The sequence below is a fragment of the Bradysia coprophila genome, assembly GCF_014529535.1.
Source record: "Bradysia coprophila strain Holo2 chromosome IV unlocalized genomic scaffold, BU_Bcop_v1 contig_5, whole genome shotgun sequence".
Taxonomy (NCBI): domain Eukaryota; kingdom Metazoa; phylum Arthropoda; class Insecta; order Diptera; family Sciaridae; genus Bradysia; species Bradysia coprophila.
The window spans coordinates 5,320,282-5,340,750 of record NW_023503374.1 but is presented as its reverse complement, the minus strand read 5'-3'; the positions used below and the strand labels follow the sequence as shown (position 1 = coordinate 5,340,750).

The window sequence follows — 20,469 nt, the reverse complement described above, 5'->3', positions numbered from 1 at the left end:
GCAAGTTTTCGGTTGAAAACTTCAACTGCACATATTTCAGTGTGGATTAATTTTAAAACCAATGAGTCTCTCGGCTCAATAGTACATGTGATTACCTTTCTAATGACACCCCACACGACCCTGTACGGCGTTTCGACGCCTTGGACCAACAAAATTCAGACTAGCATGTCTGGAAAGAGACCTGTCGTTTCGCTTTTCTCAAAAATGATGTTTGTGCCAAGAAATTCTCTAGAAAAAATATTTCAACTACTGATTTCACAAATATTAATGATTCCCAGATTTTTAAGAGTTTCATGTTCAATCCTACTTTTACCGATGTTGAATGAGCTTGTCGCACCTGCATTATCTCTTCCATTCTTTCCAGTCCCTACTGACGCTTCTCATTGTGCTTAGTTAAGACGTTGATCGTGTGTTCGTAACAAAAGTGTTTCGGTTGAAGGGTTCAGAAAGTCTTTCGTATTGAAATTGTGGCATTGAAGACAAAACAAGTGTAGCGACGTGTAAGTTCGTGCATAATATTTTTCACATTTTCCTTGCTCCTTGTTTTTCACCCAAAGAATGTTATCCTCCGAACAGAAAGAAGAAAATAAAATGGCCTCCTCTTTGGCTTACCATAAGCAACAAACGGACACAAAGAAGACCGACCTCATTTTGATTGTGAATAAAATTGGTCTGTTGTACAAGACGACTGGAGAATATCCTGAATTTGAGACCAGACGACCATTAACAGGATTCGTGTCTGTCAACGACTCTAACAAACTCGACTTTCTAAAATCAATTGCATCCAATGTCATCCACATTGCCATTGATCCGTTGCTGTACGACGGACAATTCTTGAAGCGTGTGAAGGATATGTGCGTGAACGTAAAACAACTGACGATTGACGGTAATTTGTTGGAGCTTGAGAAACGCGCGTATCATACAAAAGCAGATAAGCCGAGAGGTGAAGTGATGTGCCGAAATTTGGTCACATTTATCGGTGGTTTCGATAAAATCGAGGAACTTTTCTTCGGACCGAGGCTGAATTTGGCCGAAAAAATTTACTCAAAAAACAAATGGGGATGGGGAAACCGGTTTGGTGCAAAGTCCGGATTCTATAAGGCCGTGCTGTCCACCGACTTCATAAACCACTTGAACAGCAATTTGAAAGCCATTTTTTTCAATTGTTGTGACATTGATTCGTTTGATTTACGAGATGCTGGTCACCGATGTCCAGTTGCGATTAAACCAATGGAAATGAGCCTGATCAACCAAATGTATAAGCTGGAAGGTGGCCCTGCACACACGTGCTTAAACAAACTGGTCAATTTGAAGAGTTTGTCCATCCCATACTTTGAAAATTGCTTCCATTCGGACACAGTGGGGGAACTAATACTGGAAACGTTGTCAGGAGACAATAGAGTTCACCAAATGTTTCCGAATCTGAAGAAAATTCGAGTGCAATATTTTTGTCCATTTGTGATGGATATGTCAGGCACAGCAAATGAGGGCCTCTATGATGGTGTGATCTTGGACGAATTGGAAGTGGAAGTACAAATACCGTGTTTCGGCCGTGGGGGGCGTAAAATGCACGCACATCAAGGAATTCTTCAAGCAATGCTGTACTTGAGCTTCACTAAAGATACCGGCAGATTCAATGGAGATGCTGTTCACAGTTGCCACTGCTTCGACACAATCACCCGCATCAAGCCGCTAAAGTATTTGAAAGTAATCAAATTGCGATGCTTCGATGAGCATGTTGGCCGTTTCATTTACGAGCTACAAAAGAGTGGATGCAAGCCCGACATAATTGTGTATGAGAAAAGTCGCTTCGAGCGAAATCCTGACCATCAGTCGCTGTGGAATAATTTGATCAGCTTGGAGAGTACACTGAAATTCGTTCCGCATGACAAAATTGAATTGGTCATGAAGAAATTGGACGAATCCAAGACCGTCGTTGTCGAAAACAAATTGCGTAAGTTCGTTCCTGCCGATGTTAAAATTTCATTTACCGAATAATCAACTCTCGGTACATTATTGCGTTTCATACGATCATATTTTCACCTTTATTTTTTCTGTTTAAAATATCATTGAAGACTGAAGGTTAATTTGTAATTATTATTGTTGAAGTAAAACAATTCGTTTCGAAATTTAAGTTTCTTTTAACATAACTACCTTAGACCTGATTCACCTAAATCGTCAGAGACTTTGCTCAATTCACATTGAAATCGGAAAATCTGCTAAATTCTTGAAGATGGTCCAAGGTACAAAGAAAATTTGTGTTTAATGAGGTTGTGACTACGACTGTAAGATGGTATCAGAAGTCCTTGAAGAGGTACATGTTAGTGTAGACGGCAAAAAATAGTTTATATGTTCTTAGAATTCTGATGTTTGCACCCAGGGACTATTTTGAGAAATCGATTTCTCAAAGATTTCTTTAAATTTCTCAAAATTGGATTTCACAAATTTCTCAAAAATTTATTGAATTTATCAAATTCCTCAAAAATATCTTAAAAATCTCAAAAGAAAAAATCATAAAACTTAGTGACATATTTCTGACCAAGACATTCTTCAAAACGATATATTACCATGAAGATGGCAACCAGATCTACATTTTTCTACATTTGGCCAAAAATGAACCATCATGGCTTCATGCGAGGGGTGGATACACATAAAAAACAAGGTTCGAAGGGATAGAAAACAAAAATGAAACGGTTGCAAAACAAACAAAAAACAGAAAAAATAGAAAAACAAGAAAAAACAGACAAAAAACAAGAAAAAATCGCAAAAAATAAGAAAAAACAAGAAAAAAACGAAAAAACAACTGTAAAGAACTGAAAAACTGAATTAAAAACAGGAAGACCTTAAAAGAAAACAGAAAAACAAAATTGAAAATGCAAAACCCGAAAGAAGTACCGTGTTTTTTTGTTTTTTTCTTTGTTTATAAACAAGAAAAAACAGAAAAAAACAAGAAAACATTTGTTTAAAAAAAACAAGGTTCGAACGGAATTTACGTTTATCCACCCCTCGGCTTCATGGTAAAAAATCGATTTGAAGAATGTCTTGGCCAGAAATATGTCACTAAGTTTTATGATTTTTTCTCAATATTTCTTAAATTTCTCAAAGAATTTCTCAAAAATAGTCCATGTTTGCACCAGTGAATAGTGTTGATAGTCTGATTCGAAACCGATTAACCGAGCTTTGTAAACCCTCACCCATTAACCCCCAGTTCATTTTGAAGTTGTCTATGCAAAGGTACACTTATGAATTATTATTGTTAGGCTTCCATTGTCGCTATGATGCTGATATTGAGCTCATCTAAAAGAGGAAGGTTCAATTTTTTTTTTTTTACAAAATCGAAATTTTTCAGAATTTTCTATTTTTCCATCAAGCGTTGTTGGAGTGCGTTGGACACTCATAAAATCGTCTGGCAGCAACGTTTGAACAGTTTAGTGGATGTTTAAATAAAACATCTTTTCTCTTTAGTTGACAAAGAGTCTTCTTCTAATTGCCATTACCTTCGCAATCAACTCAGAGGTGTTATAGCCCATTTTTTTTAGAACCTAGCAGAATCCATCATAGAATTTAACTTTCACCTTTCAACAAAATATTTTCCATTTCTCGCATATACCAGTTCACCCCAATTCACGCTAACTTTCTTATATTTTCTGCTATTTCGATAAGAAAAGACAGATTATAGAGACTGGGTGAATATGTGCGCTGACGATATGACCAATATCACGGCACAAGTTGTTCAAGCGATCGAATACACATTCGCTTAACTGACACAGACAGAACATTGATGAGCGCAACACTGATGTTAGCCTGCTTATGCTTATTCAAACCGACTCCTGACCAAACCACGGGAATTCGATTATAAGTTCGGTGGTAATGCATGCGTAAGACTATAATACAATTACCTCAAAGAGTCTTCTATTGTTCAACAAATTTACGATCACGAATTTAAGCTTTGGTGCGAAGAGTGGATGCAATGTCACTACCGTCAATCATGTGTTCAATCTATTTGATACGCTTAACATTGAAAATAGCCTCAACACAACGTAAGTATCGGAAGGGATATATGGACGATTCAGACAGAATAGATCCAGGAGATGAAAAATTTGATTTTTATTAAAGTTTGGAGAGTTGGGCACATTAAGCGATTCAGTTGAATGGGCCGATGCGACATATTGTAGAAGTTGCAATCCAAGCGTACACTGGCACTAAAGAAATAGCAAAATTACAAACTGGATTTTTGATCAAAGATTTTATCCAACATTTCGATCACAAAATTTATGGGAAATCCAGTATGGATCGGTCAGTTTTGTTTCACTCAGCTCATGACTTCACCATTGCAAATGTGCTAAATAGCATTTTGGAATGCTTGTGGTAATGAATTAACTTTTTGTCTCGATTTGAGTGGTAGAAAGGAAAGTCAAGAGAAAATATGCGATAAAAGCGATGTGAACTGCCGCACGTCATTCACAAATTACACACTCTTTAAAGGGAGTAGCGGATCGAAATGTTGTCTATACATTTTTGCGCACGAAGGGGAGGGTTCTGAAATTCTGGTCAGGATTACTGGACTTGAAAATGCATCTATATGAACCAGAGCTTGACTAATTTAATTTGACCTGACTCAATCCTCATTATTACAACGCATGTTTGTATTTAACTGGTTTTTTAATAGTTGTATTGTCATCTCAGGAAAGTAGTCCACCGTATGCATCGAATCTCCTCGCGCTCATCAAACTCAATGGGCAACATTATATCCAAATATTTTACAGAAAATTTGAGTAGGAGTACCCAGAAGCATTGAATATTCTAGATTGTGGGCAGCTGGTCCACTCATACAAACAAAACTGGTCAAACGTCTATATACAATAATGTCGCGACTGCCTGCAAGTATGTCTATTTACAGTTAGAGGCGGTGAAATTTCAGCATGAATTTGCTTCAACTGTTTTTCAGCTGGTCCACACAAACGATCAAACATGATAGTAGCAGCTTTAACCGTATAAACAAGCATTAACAGTTTTGATTGAATGTGTGGATCAGTTGAAAAACAGCTGAAGCAAATTAATGCTGAAATTTCGCTGCCTCTGACTGTACCAGACTTGTAAGATTACTTTCGAAACGATTGGCCAGGTCGGTAATTAATTATTTGAACAGAGAATTACATTTTACTGAACCAATATGTTAGAAACTGCACGAAACCTCACATGAGAAACTCAGGGTTGATCTTCAATTGAACGTTTATTGAGTAAAAAAAGATAAATAATGTCTACGAACGAGCGACGTTTTGGCCTAACTACTAACCCCATAAAAGTCCGAAAATCCTTGCTGATACTCCAAGGACAGCACAAACAATTAGACCGTATGGAACGTATACAAAATGCCATCCAACGTAAATGCACATTCCGTAGAATCCGGTCACCGCGATATTTTTGATATCTGCCCAACCTTCTTGATGGGTTGCATCCAATATGTATTGTCGCAGTTCCTCAGATTTACGTTGCTCTTCCTCGATACGAAGTCGATCAGCTTTCTGGAATGGAGGTGAACAAATTTTTTGCTATCTCTCTGTTTATCGACAAATGTAATTATTGAACTCACCCGATTGGCATTCAGTTCCAGGAAAAATTTGTACTTCATGGCGATGTGCATCTCAAGTTGATTTTTATAAGAAGATACCAAGTCAGGGAAGTGTAGCTTCGGTTTTTTCTGGAACTAAGTTTCATAGGAAATTAAGCAAAGAGGAGAGGGAGAGTTAATACAAAAAAAGTAAGTCTGGAAGAAAATCAATACTGGCTGTGAGGTTCTTCGGCCACTGTGTACAAGAAAAAGTAATCTTTACAACGGATGAATGGACAGTCTTTTTTTACAACTTTGTGCCCTTACTCCGGGTAAAAAAGGAATATTCAAGAACTATGCCACTGCTCGCTAAGACGTTCCAAATAGAAGTCTAATAATAACCTATATACTAACCTGTGACAACGATTCCTTTCGAGCAGCTTCATGTTCCTCCTCCAAAGCTGCAATTTCGTAGTCGAAGTGACGACTTGCCATTACCTCTTGCATCATATCCATATAAATGTTGAGACAGTCCCTATGCAATATTAAGAGGGTAGTCTCAGCCGTAGCCTTTGTAATGAACAGAAAAAAAAATAGTTTTGAATGTCTTCCACGAGTTTTATAGAATAAACTCCTGCAAGCATACCCATAGAGCAGTCCTAGGTTCTGGTAATGTGTTTCCATTGAATATTTTCGTGTACTCTTCTAAATATGCGATGAGATCGGAGGCACGTATTTTCTGTCCGTTAATCCGCTTCACTACAAGATTTTCGGGCGCAAAGATCGACGGAACTATTTCTTTCACAGACTGAATGAACTTGGAGTCAATTTGCCGCAAATCACCGTTAGTGTTCCTCCCTTCGGCGACAGCAGTGCCTGGATATGGCATTAAGAAGGCCTCAACTTTTTCGAAGCTTATCTTAATACGATCTCTGAGTTCATGCATTGCCGGCGATTGCTTATCGTTGCTTGTGAGTATTCTTTGAACATATTTTGGTGCGTATCCATAGTCCATTTCGTCGGAATACGGCCAGTCTCGTACGAGGAATAGTAGTTTCTGGAATGGCCTCTCATTTGTCTGCTCGTTTGCCAGTCGTCCATATGCAGTAAAGTAGTCCAAATCTTGAAGATTATTTTCCTGAATATTTTGCATGACATTGTAGCATTGAACGGACGACAGCAATGTGCTAATGGCAAATGTTTTTGTACAATCCATCGTACTGCTATCATGATCGAATATTCCTTGTGTGTCCAATAATATAATTGCCACACGATCCCCACCGTCAAAGTCATGAGTGAAGATTTCGGACCACATCCAAATTCCCGTAGTTTGTGGCGTTTGACCACCACGCCATTTGAATCCATGCAGTTCGTTACCATCAACAGCATCCTCGCCAATCCAATCCGAAATGTCATGCTTTACATACTGTGAGTGGAAATGGATTTTGTTTGAATGTCAAAAATCAACAGGCGAACCAAGTTTCCGAAAAAAAAAACAGTTTACCTTAGCGTACAAATATTTCAGTGGAAAATTCAAGAAGAAACTTTTGCCCTTTCGGTACGGTCCAGCAATGGAAAAAATCATCACATTCCGGTCTTTTATGTGCTCATTGCCGAGTATTTGATTGAGTATTTTCGAGTCGACGCTAATTGAATGATTTTCTAGACGTACGATTTGTACGGGAGTGGCTTGTTCCGAATAGCCAACGTGATGGCCAATTAAAGCTCCACAAATCAGTAGAAAAAATATAATTTGCATTTTAGCTTCACCGCGAATGTATAATTGGGAACGAAAGGTTTCTGGAAATTAATTCAGGAGCACAGATACAAACTTTACGCTTCGTTCGGATCGTCTTTATTACGTATCAATTATAGACAAATTCACACACTGACTGTGGTGCAGTATTCCATCTGAACACTAACCCAACAGTTTTTCTGTCTTCCAGTCCTTCCAGTGTTAATAAAAGCCCTATCGACAATGGTCTTATCGACTATTTCCATGGGGATGCGACAAAAGTATCACAGATGCAGTTGACTATTCAGGCGCCAATTTCAAATATCAAAAGAAACTAAATTCGATAAGCATATTAGCGACGGAGTTCAAATATCTAGCATGTACAACTAGGCCCACCTTTCGGGCGGGTAAGGTCCCTTGACTGACAATTTTTTCGATATATTTTTAATTAATTTCATTTTATTTTCCGTTGTTAAACTTCCGAAACATCACAAATAACTGATATAAAAACCTTCGCTTGAGGACAGATTCTTTGGAAAACCACTTTTTCTGTTCTATATTTTCTTGTAAATTTGCGGCCAGATTATTAATCAACAATAAATCACTAGGTCCCACCTTTTGGCTGGGTCAGGTCACTTGACTGACAATTTTTGCAATGTAATTTTGATCAGCTTATTTTTCATTCTTAAACTTCCTAAGCATAAATCACTACCACCGATACAATAATTTAGTTTTTGATATGCTATAAACTAAATTCAATCTGTGATGAGCTGTCAAAGAGAAAACATCTCTGCGAAATCAAGGACATTCATTCGATGATTGGCTGTCAAAGAGTAAACATCTCAGCCTACACAATGGTACACTTCAGTCGATGATTGGCTGTCAAAGAGTAAACATCTCAGCCTAAACAATGGTACACTTCAGTCGATGATTGGCTGTCAAAAAGTAAACATTTTTACCAAAACAAGGACATACTGTAGTCGGTGATTGGCTGTCAAAGAGTAAACATCTCAGCCTAAACAATGGTACACTTCAGTCGATGATTGGCTGTCAAAGAGTAAACATCTCTGAAAAACAATGACATACTTTAGTCGGTGATTGGCTGTCAAAGAGTAACCATCTCTGAAAAACAATGGTATACTTCAGTCGATGATTGGCTGTCAAAGAGTAAACATCTCTGCCAAAACAATGGTATACTTCAGTCGATGATTGGCTGTCAAAGAGTAAACATCTCTGAAAAACAATGGTGCACTTCAGTCGATGATTGGCTGTCAAAGAGTAAACATCTCTGAAAAACAATGGTGCACTTCAGTCGATGATTGGCTGTCAAAGAGTAAACATCTCAGCCTAAACAATGGTACACTTCAGTCGATGATTGGCTGTCAAAGAGTAAACATCTCTGAAAAACAATGACATACTTTAGTCGATGATTGGCTGTCAAATAGCAAACATCTCTGCTAAAACAAGGACATACTGTAGTCGGTGATTGGCTATCAAAGAGTAACCATCTCTGAAAAACAATGGTATACTTCAGTCGATGATTGGCTGTCAAAGAGTAAACATCTATGCCAAAACAATGGTATACTTCAGTCGATGATTGGCTGTCAAAGAGTAAACATCTCAGCCTACACAATGGTACACTTCAGTCGATGATTGGCTGTCAAAGAGTGAACATCTCTGCCAAAACAATGGTGTACTTCAGTCGATGATTGGCTGTCAAAGAGTAAACATCTCTGCCAAAACAATGGTGTACTTCAGTCGATGATTGGCTGTCAAAGAGTAAACATCTCAGCCTAAACAATGATGTACTTCAGTCGATGATTGGCTGTCAAAGAGTAAACATATCTGAAAAACAAGGACATACTTTAGTCGATGATTGGCTGTCAAAGAGCAAACATCTCTGCCAAAACAAGGACATACTGTAGTCGGTGATTGGCTGTCAAAGAGTAAACATCTATGAAAAACAATAGTATACTGTAGTCGATGATTGGCTGTCAAAGAGTAAACATATCTGCCAAAACAATAGTATCCATCAGTCGATGATTGGCTGTCAAATAGTAAACATCTCTGCCAAAACAAGGACATACTGTAGTTGGTGATTGGCTGTCAAAGAGTAAACATCTCTGCCAAAACAATGGTATACTTCAGTCGATGATTGGCTGTCAAAGAGTAAGCATCTCTGCCAAAACAAGGAAATACTTTAGTCGGTGATTGGCTGTCAAAGAGTAAACAACTCTGTCAAAACAACGGTATACTTCAGTCGATGATTGGCTGTCAAAGAGTAAACATCTCTGCCAAAACAATGGTGTACTTCAGTCGATGATTGGCTGTCAAAGAGTAAACATCTCCAAGGTTCTGAAAGAACAGGTTAAGACACATCTGAGTTGATCACGAAGGCGATGACACACAAATTTTGACAAATAGATACTATTTATTGAACATACTCATAACAGATTGTTTGAAGTGTCAATTTGAAGAAAAAAAAGGTTTTTATCAAGTTGACATTTCAAACAATCTGTAATGAGTATGTTCAATAAATAGCATCTATTTGTCAAAATTTGTGTGTCAGCCGCCCTCGTAGGTGTCTTAACCTGTTCTTTCAGAACCTTGAACATCTCTGCCAAAACAATGGTGTACTTCAGTCGATGATTGCGGCTGTCAAAGAGTAAACATCTCTGCCAAAACAAGAACATACTTTAGTCGGTGATTGGCTGTCAAAGAGAAAACATCTCTGCCAAAACGATGTGAGTGAATGAGTTTTTATTCGAAGAAAACAATTGAGTTGACGACATGAAAGTAGGTTCTAAAAAATAATTACAAAATATAAAAAATTTCTTTCATTGACTCTGAGGCATTGAAGATTCCCATCACCCTAGTTGCGTTAGATCTTTGAATTGGCAAACTTATTCTCTGTTTTAAATATTTCTTTGCATTTTTTTTCGCCGGTTGCATTGTAAATCATCTTCCCGAGTTTATTGATGAAATTGATAGCTTCTGTGGCCCAAGGCCCAATAGTTTCGACTGCGAAAACAAGAATAATATAATTCTGCTCGAGTAGTTTCTTGTATTTCTCGTGTTTGTTTTTTGTAGCCTTTTCGGCATCTGATCCGCTCTTTGATAAAGAATAACGACACGAAATAAGCCTTCTGGCTCTCTTTTAGATGGAATTGTTGCAGTTTGTAAAGCATTTTGTAGAATGTTGTTTAGTTCTGTGTGGCAAGGAAGACGTCCAAGACTCTTTAAACAGCTCAAGCCATGCGTTCCATCCGGAGATACAATGTCAAAACAATGGTATACTTCAGTCGATGATTGGCTGTCAAACAATATACTAATCAAAGCAAAGTACTGCTATTTTTGTTATTTGGAGAGGCACTCATGTATAATAAGGATACAGAAGAGAATTGTTGAACCGTGTGGTATGTTTAGTTTTGCTGATATCGTTTGCAATATATGTGTTGTGTACATACTTATATTGCTCTCTAGGCTTAACTGTCGGTCGCTTGAATGACAGCAATATCTACTAATGCGGCTAAATAGCACGCTTCACATGCTATTCATCCCAAGCCCGTGAAAACGCAGAGGGGTAGAATAGGGTATTAGTAGGGTTTAGTTCGTTATGAATAAATTAGCGAAGGATAGGACATCACGTTAGGCAAATTGTCAACCTTCGATGTGTAACAGCAAAGAAATTCGATTCTAATGTGAACTTTCCACTGGTAAGATAGGTGTCCTTACTTGATCCATTTGCATACCACAAAAATGTATTTCGGACCTAACTCCTCGCCGATTCCTACGGGAAGAAAAGAGGGCACAGGGCCTTGGGGGCAGTTCCCAAGTGCGCTCAACTGTGGACAATCTTTTTCAGCATCAGTACATGAAATATTTATCTCATAAAAAAATCGTCATAATTGTCAATAGTAAATAAAATTAGGGTAAAGGTGACGCACCTCTTTGTGGAACTTACAAAGTAACTGATATCTCTTGTGGTGACGCATTCTGCGTGTGAAATAAATAATTTGAGAAAAAAGTACTTAGTCGAATGTACTTAGAAAGGACAAATTTTTGATTAAATTAAAAGTCCATTAGACAACGAAACAGCGATGTAAATCATTAAACTTAGCCGTATCTTTTGTTCTAAAATAACATTTTTAACTAACAATACGTGAAGTAAGAGTAGATCCGGAAGGAAAGGACAATTGAGGACATATTTTATGTATAATTGAAAACGATTTATTCTTTTTTTTTGAAATTTTATTTTACCAAAAATTAGTTTACAAATAACTTTGAATCATTTAAATGATATGGTCGGATGACTTGACTTAACGCTCAAAAAAGGGAAGAAATAAAAGCGATAAATCTAAAATAAGAATTGATCACTTGAAAATAAAAATGATTGCAGGAAAATAAGAATGTGATCACAACCAGTTTTTCAAATATAACACTACGAAATAAGATTCTATCAACCTAAAATAAGAAGTGATCACAAGTAGTACCTACCACCCGCTAAATCAAATGTGATCACTAAAAATAAAGAATTTGATCACTAAAAATAAAGAATTTGATCACTAAAAGTAAAGAATTTGATCACTAAAAGTCCGAACGAATACACATAAAAAGCGTTTTAACACGCCGAGCGATCCGGCCCATTGCCCCGGAGCGAAGCGGAGGGCCGCAATGCGAGCCGGGCGCCGGAACGGTGTTGGTAACTTAGGAGTTAATTTTTTTTCTCTCGCATCGTCTAATAATTAGTCTGTGTAATTCATTGCACATAAAAAGCGTTTTAACACGCCGAGCGATCCGGCCCATTGCCCCGTAGCGAAGCGGAGGGCCGCAATGCGAGCCGGGCGCCGGAACGGTGTTGGTAACTTAGGTGTTAATTTTTTTTTCTCTTGCATCGTCTAATAATCAAACAGAATAATAGATAGCATATCCTTATTTCTTGCAATCAAATTTTTTATTTTGCACGATCATTTCTTTATTTTTTGTAATCAAATTCGTATAATTGTAGATCATTTCTTATTTCGAGACGATCATATGTTAGTGGTAAAATTGCATATATTTAGTGATCAAATTCTTATTTTTTGGTGATCAAATTCTATTTTTATTGCTATCATAAAAAAATTGTGATCATTTCTCTTTTTCTAGTGATCATTTCCTATTTTCTTGTGATCATTTCTTATTAAATAGCTATCACTTTAATTACATGCCCTCAAAAAATACAAATTTCGAATATAATATTTCACTTGCAGAAAGTGTTTAGCCTAAGGACGGCTTTCCAACTTAATTTAGCGTTAGTGTTTTAGTTATTTATTTACATGACGACTGACGAGCGAGAAGGCGAAAGGAATTATGGACGGATGATTACTAATTAAGGATCACTAATTATGGACAAACTGAAGACAATTGATTGAAAGAAAAGAACTAAGCGAATTAGCACCAAGGAAAATTATTTGATGTGTGGACACAAATTTTCAGATGTTTAACTATTTTTTTGTCAAATGCACCTTTTGGGTGACTGATATTTTCTCAATAGATTTTTGTAATTGTAACAAAAACGTAAGCAAATAAGTTAAAACTTTGTAGGATCGTTGGCCTATCCACGGCCGACAAATTGAGCTTACTCTGAAGTCCGCACTCACCACCCATGGCCAGCCATTAGTCAAAGTATGGTCAACTTGGTCAACTCTCAAACGCTGTACGTCAGGGCCGCTACTATTTGGTCGTCATGCATAAAGTACCTCTTGGTCATAAAACATTGTTTAGCCACATCCCTGCTTGCAGTTGTTTAGACGAAATGATGCTTCCGTTGTAGTTTTGAATGTGTGGCATGAATCAATCGCAACATAAATCAAAAAAGGACCTAGCTGTATTTACAGCATTCTAGGGGCTTACCCTGTATATGAATTTTAGGTATCTGCTGCTTGTTAATTACACTGTCTCACAAGGGTTCTGATATGGTAAAAAGAATGGAGTAATTTTATAGAATTAGTTGCGAGGATTCAAAATATGCCATTCATTTTTTTGGAGCACCCTTTATTTCGTCGGTATTTGTCCTAAAACTTACCATACATTTCCATCCATCATGAGCATCTACTTCACCACAAGAATAAGCACAAACCTTATACTTATGAAGAATGAGCATGAGCAGGAGCTTTTGCTCTAAGGCCTTTTGCTTATACGTGAGCATTTGCTCTGGAGCATCGTATACTTATGCAAGTGTTCGAGATGTTGATTTTGTAACAATTTCGTAAAAGATAAACTTCGTGTGTTGCAATACTATGAACAAATACCTTCGCGCATAGACTTTTTATAAATAAAATCGAAAATTGATTTACAGTCCTTGGTTATTGTTTTATTCAAAGCAATGAAATGTATGCTACAAAATTCAAAAAATGAGACAACCAAGTTTGCATAAAAATAGTTTTTACATCATGTTTTGCCCTTCCCAACCAACGAAATCGATCACTACGTCCTTGTCTACAACAACTTGGCCAGACAATCGTTCTAAACGCTGTTCCTGAAGCGAAAGTACTTTGACTTGCTTCAAAAGCACTAAACGTTGCAACTGTTCATTTGTTAAAAGTTTCGTTTCGTCTGTTTCATATTTTTCGAGTATTTGTTCGGCATCCGACATCGGAGGTAAACATGCTTTCTCGCCGTCATGCGTGGTGAAACTATTTGGTGTCGTGTCAAGCATTTCTTTGTTTATGTCAGGTTCGAGCTCAGCTCCCTGAAAGCAATCAGACGTTTCATTTTGGTTCGGTTCGAAAAGACTAGGTGATGATAACATACACAAATTTCCAAAATTTTTGTTTGCCAGTCACCTAATGGTTTTCCGCTACTCAGCGCTGTTTTCGCTCTCGACTTCAAATTGTTAATTTTTTTCAACAAACTGCCATAATTCAATGTTGTGGCTGTTTGCTTTTTCCATTTCTCCATTATTTTGTCGGCGGCTTCGCTTTTTTTCTGTTTTTGTTCTTTAGTTTGCGATTTTAATAGCACATCTAGATGTTCCTCGATCAAAAGAACAAATTTAGTGGCTTCAATACTTTCACTAGCCATTTTATCAACAACAAAAATTAGCAAATCGTCGAAAAAGTATTTTCCGGTAATGTTCTGTGTGTTGAAATGTCACGATGATGATTATTTCATGAGGTATAAGTTCAACGAACCGCTTAGAAGTTCAACGAACCGCTTAGCCAGTGACTTACTAATATATAGATAGGAAACAAAACAATGCCAGAAAAATTAGTCAATGTTTAGTTACATTTAAAAGAAATGTACCAGGTAATCGCATCTCATATAATTTTATCTTGTATTCAACTGAGATTTGCAGCTCAACAGTTAGGCATTAAAATTCTGTAAATAAAATTTGTAGCCGATATCGCCTTTGTGGCATATTATGCCACGTAGTGCTGCCTAGATTTTTAAGTCTATGGTTTCGGTTTTCTTTACGTTTTTACATCTGGCAAGTCGAAACAGTCTAGCTTTGATAGAAAACTCGGAAAGCACTCGAATATTCCAAAATCTAGCATAAGAACTCCAGTATTGTGCTGTACAAAAAATTCTGACCAGTTTTTCATCATGAATTCAACTAAATCTAAATGTAAAAACTCAGCAAATATATTTTGCTACATCTGCGGAAAATTTTGCATCGCAACGCAAAGAAAGTCCATCACCGAAAACACGAAAACACTCTACGAAACGTATTTTGATCGCGTAATGCAAAATCGAGAAGATTATTGGGTACCAGATAATGTTTGTACATCGTGTGACTCAAATTTAAGTTTGTGGTGGAATGGAAAACGTATTCAAATGCCATTTGCTATTCCAATGATTTGGAACAAACCTCGGAACCACAGAAATGATTGCTACTTTTGCATGACCGATGTCGTTGGATTTTCGGCCAAGAACAAACACAAAATCAATTATGCGAATTGTACTTCGGTTGTGAAGCCAGTGCTTCATGGAGAAAATTTCCCCGTGCCATCTACCACAAAACAATTCGCCATCGAAACTGTTACACACCAATCAACATCGGATAAAAAATCTACATCGGACGAATCAGCATACGAGGAACCATCATCGGTGGATCCAGACTACATTCCCGAGGACGAACCAAACCTTCTCTGCCAAGCAGAATTAAATGATCTCGTTCGAGACCTTGGGTTAACTAAGGATAAGTCTGAATTATTGGCTTCCCGAATGAAACAATGGAATTTATTGGAAAGTGAAACCAAAGTTACGTTCTACAGAGACAGAAACAAAGATTTGTCAAAATATTTCTTGAAGGAAAAGTGTCTTTGTTACTGTGTGGACATCGATGGCCTAATGGGAGCTCTTGAATTGAAGCACGAACCGAGCGAGTGGCGACTATTTATCGACGGCTCAACCGATAGCCTAAAAGCATGCCTTCTTCATAATGGAAATGAGAAGCCTTCGATTCCGCTCGCTCACAGCGTCGATTGGAAAGAGAGTCGAGAATCCATGCAAGGCATTCTAAAGGCCATCAAATATGAAAAATACGAATGGTACATTTGCTGCGATCTGAAAGTGGTGGCGATTCTAATGGGTCTACAAGCCGGGTACACAAAGTTTATGTGCTTTCTCTGTTTGTGGGACAGTCGGGCCGATTGTGAGCATTATATCAAAAAAGTATGGCCAGCTCGAACAAATTTCATTCCGGGTGAATCGAACGTGGAATACGCACCGCTGGTTAACCCGAACAAGATCATTTTGCCACCTCTCCACATTAAATTGGGACTCATAAAAAACTTTGTCAAGAAGTTACAACCGGACGGAAAAGGATTTTCATATTTGGCAGAGAAATTTCCACGACTTTCTGCTGCGAAAGTAAAAGAAGGCGTTTTTGTTGGGCCACAAATCAAAAAACTCATCAACGACCCTGGTTTCGACAAAGTACTGCAGCCTAAAGAAAGAGCTGCATGGAAATCTTTCAAGAATGTCGTCAGTGGGTTTCTTGGAAATAGCAAAGAAGAGAACTATGAGCAACTGGTTGCAAAAATGTTAGAAAATTATCAAAAGATGGGCGCTCGGATGTCATTAAAAATACATTTGCTAGACTCCCACCTCGACTTCTTTCCTGAGAACCTTGGAGATGTAAGCGATGAACAGGGTGAAAGATTCCATCAAGACATGGCGACGATGGAATACCGATATCAAGGACGATGGAACGAGGGCATGATGAGTGATTATTGCTGGTTCTTGACGAGAGAAATGAAGAACTATGATTATAACCGTAAGTCTTCCTTTGCTAAAAACAAGAGTACCAAAAAATTGGCCTAACTTTTTCGCTACTTTAAAACTTAAATTTCTAAACTTTAACTTAAATCGATTAAATTTAATGTGATGGAACGAAGTGTTTACGATAAAAAAAAATTCATTTAAAAAAAGCTACATTTTATGTAAAAGACGACTAAATTGTACGATGTAATTTACTCACAAAATTCATTCCAAATAAAATTTTGAAAAATAATCTCCAATATTCTTTTAACAAATGAATAGAAACGTTGGCAGAGTGCACAAAAATCAGTCACAAAAGATCGTTCTTTACAAAAAAAAAAATGAAACCACAAAAAGCAAACAGTAAAACTGATAGAACCAAAAAGTATTCTGAATTCGTAGAACAAAATCGAAAACATCACACCATACGAAACAATAAAGCACAGAACAGTGAACCAACGATTTCATTTCAGGTTTTTTATAGTTACATTCGGCTACCTATTCAATAATCCGTATTCGAACACTTGCATAAACGATATTCCAGAGCAAATGCTCACGTATAAGCAAAAGGCCTTAGAGCAAAAGCTCATGCTCATGCTCATTCTTCATAAGTATAAGGTTCGTGCTTATTCTTGTGGTGAAGTAGATGCTCATGATGGATGGAAATGTATGGTAAGTTTTAGGACAAATACCGACGAAATAAAGGGTGCTCCAAAAAAATGAATGGCATATTCTGAATCCTCGCAACTAATTCTATAAAATTACTCCATTCTTTTTACCATATCAGAACCCTTGTGAGTCAGTGTTATCAATGAGAGAAGAATAATTTATTTTCACAATAAATTTGCTGCCCAATTAAATTAGGTTGCTTTACTACACACCATATCGATCGATCAAAAGATATTATAATTACTAATAACAATATGTTGTGTTGAATTTAGAATTTTAGTTTTAAATTAATTATAAATGTCATTATGTATGATGTGGATTGTTGCACTAAAAATTTCTTCTGTCATTGACTTTAATTTAGATTTGTTTAGCCTAAAATGTTCGAAAAATTTTAAAACGCTCTCGCCAAATGTTCCTCTACTTCCGAACCATAACCCTTTTACTGTCCAGTCACTGTAGTTGTATGCGTTTTTGTACTTTTCTTTGTAAAATGGAATGCATCCTTCATATATCGAACGTTTTTCGTTGACAATTTTCATATCTTGTTCATGATCGTTGACTTCATAACGGATCGTCGGGTCGATAATATACGCTTTTTTCAACTTTGTATCAAAGGCCACAATGTCGCTGAATCTCGACCGTCCTTCGGAATCGATTGCATATACCTCTTCGAAACATTTTAATTCTTTTTCTTCTAAAAGACCCTTAAGCTGATGTTTCATCTTGTGATGTAGGGCGGTGATTAACTGGGTATTTGACTGGCAACTTCCGGTTACATGAGCAATAGTTTCAATCTCTCTACCACATTTGCGACAGAGGGCGGAAGAACAGACATAACCAGGCACACCATTCAAATTGGCATAGTTTGAATTCAGTTTGATGGCTGCAACCCATTCTGATGATGATAATGAGTTTTTTTTATAGCTAAAGTCGTTGCTAGGAGTGTATGTTTGAAAATGGATAACTCCTGATCCTTGGTATTTTAAATTATATCAATTATCAAATCAATTATTTTGCTGCATTTATATTTTCTGACAAACCTTTTGAAGAATTGTTCACATATAGTTCATCGTCGAACTTGACCTTCCAAATGTCAAATCGATAATTTTGGGAACATATATTTTTACGGTATTTTTTTTGGCATATCTTTTAGCATATCTTTTCAAAAAAAATTTTTGTTTCCAAAAAATATTTTTGTTTTCAAAAAAAGTTTTGTAAGTATATAAAGAATTTTGGTTTTCAAAAAAAAAGTTTTGTTTTAGTATATAAGGAGTTTGGTTGAAGAAAAAGTAACAAAACTAAAGTTTTGCTTTTTCTACATATGAGAAAATATGGTAATAATTGATTGCAAAGAGAAATAATTTAGAAAGGCATCGAATTAAAGTGATACACTGAAAAATGATTTTGATATCCTAAAAAAAGGTTTTCGATGTTTTGAAAAAAGATTTTTGATATCCTGTCAGCATGATACACTAAAAAATAATAAATTTTGATATCTTAAATAAAAGATGTCAAATCTTTAAAAATTTGATCTCTCGAAATTGATATCCCCAAAAATGATTATGATTCACCGAAATTTGAAATTGATACCCAAAAAAGGAATTCTGATATCCAAAAAAAAGGAATTGATGACCCGAAAAAATAATTCTGATATCACCAAAAGCAAATTTTGATATACCAAAAAAAGAAAGTTATTTCATAGAAAAGGAAATTTTATTTCCAATAAATAGAAATTGATAACTCAGAAAAATGAATTCTCTCGAGATTTCTTATAAACGGAGATAAATAATTAACAAAGCGAGATAATTTTATTGAAAACGGAGTCATAGTATACCGTCATTCAAAAAGGAAGTCACGCTCATAGGGACGGACCCACTTTTCGAAAAACGTGACGTGTTCTGACATATGCGACGGACCCACATTCTCTGAAATCGGACGTCCTCTCTTTGTTAAAACACTTAAAAGAAGTTAGCATCTCTGATATTTCTTTATGTTCTGATTGAGGGACTCGAGTACTACACGAAACTGTATTTATTTTCCGGATCCGCTCGGCATACATGACCGCCCAGAACACGAGTCAATTTGAATACAGATTGTTATCGCAACGGATAGAGGGACTAACTCTAAGCTAATTCGTGTTAAAATGGCTTCCCTCTACAACCTGGCCACGTAGCTAATCCAGCTAAAGTCGAAAATTCGCCATTGTTCAATGGTGATATACGTCCAAGACGAAGACAGTTTGATACTCTTTGAATATTGGTAGAGGATTGCATGCTCTATTAAAAGCTGTGAATTGATTTTACAAAAGTCATCTGAATTGTGCACCATTAGAAAAGTTTATTTTCACCATTAGTGAACTAAAAATGTATTGAGTGGAAAGACATAAAATTGAAATCGAAATTTTTCTCAACGTTGACAAAGCATGCAAAGTCATCTAAGTCCTCAAAAATCGATTCTTCTGCGGCAGTTATCGAACCATGACTTTTGTGTGATTTTTTTGGTTTTAGAATATACTTATGATGTTTAACTTGAATTTACTTTTCCCTTATACGGACGTCCGCTTCTTTGGGGGATGGACCCCAAAATCAGAAAGCGGACATGGTGTGATTTAGGATGGACCCACCTCAAAAAAAATCGAAAAAAACGTGACGTCTTTTTTGGACAACGCCTATCTACTTTTCTAAAGGATAGTAATAAACGGGAGATATAAAAATCAAAAAAGGAAATATAAAAATCAAAAAAGGAGATATAAAAAACAGAAATGGAGGTATAAAATTAAAAGTCGAAGATAAAATATTTGAAATTGCAGATAAATAATTTAAAACAGGAGATAATAAAATTAAATTTGGAGTCATACCGTCTCCTTTTTTGAATTTAATATCTTCATTTTAATTATTTTTTATCTCCATTTTTGTAATATCGTTATCTCCAATTTTTAATTTAAAATTTTCATTTTAATATATATTTATCTTCAAAATTAAATTTTTTATCTGTAAAATATATTCATTTATCTCCAAAACTAAATTTTTCATTTTCAGAATTTAGTTTTTATCATCTTTTTTATTTTATTTATTTCCAAAATTAATTTTCTTAATTCCAAAATTTAGTGAAAATTATATCAATTTTTGAATTTTATTACGTCATGTAATGTGCATACAAATTTTTGAAACTTGAGTCAGTTTTCATAGCAAGCGCTCTAATGGGGGACTGAAGTTTCAATAATTTCGATAGACAACATTATTCTAAGCAAAAAATTATTCTACACTATCGT

General features: G+C 36.3%; 2 protein-coding genes across 2 annotated transcripts; one reads left to right on the top strand and one right to left on the bottom strand.

Moving 5' to 3' along the window:
* Positions 1-357: 357 nt before the first annotated feature.
* LOC119071754 lies at positions 358-2,129 on the top strand. The gene is made up of 2 exons (XM_037176793.1): positions 358-500; positions 577-2,129. Exon 2 carries the CDS (start codon positions 592-594, stop codon positions 1,996-1,998), a length of 1,407 nt encoding a protein of 468 aa, XP_037032688.1. The 5' UTR covers positions 358-500; positions 577-591; the 3' UTR covers positions 1,999-2,129.
* A 3,079-nt stretch (positions 2,130-5,208) lies between these two features.
* Positions 5,209-7,493, bottom strand: LOC119071744 (atlastin-like). The gene is made up of 5 exons (XM_037176776.1): positions 7,056-7,493; positions 6,198-6,977; positions 5,966-6,121; positions 5,594-5,707; positions 5,209-5,525 (listed from the first exon to the last, which is right to left on the bottom strand). Exons 1-5 carry the CDS (start codon positions 7,308-7,310, stop codon positions 5,292-5,294), a joined length of 1,539 nt encoding a protein of 512 aa, XP_037032671.1. The 5' UTR covers positions 7,311-7,493; the 3' UTR covers positions 5,209-5,291.
* Between the last annotated feature and the right edge of the window lie 12,976 nt (positions 7,494-20,469).

Bases quoted from the DNA above. Each gene is read 5' to 3' on its own strand.
- LOC119071754 (XM_037176793.1), top strand. From the start codon at position 592: ATGGCCTCCTCTTTGGCTTACCATAAGCAACAAACGGACACAAAGAAG.
- LOC119071744 (XM_037176776.1), bottom strand. From the start codon at position 7,310: ATGCAAATTATATTTTTTCTACTGATTTGTGGAGCTTTAATTGGCCAT. The intron at 6,122-6,197 runs GTATGCTTGCAG...TTCATTACAAAG, and splicing joins AACCTAGGACTGCTCTATGG to GCTACGGCTGAGACTACCCT. The intron at 5,708-5,965 runs GTTAGTATATAG...TATGAAACTTAG, and splicing joins GAAAGGAATCGTTGTCACAG to TTCCAGAAAAAACCGAAGCT.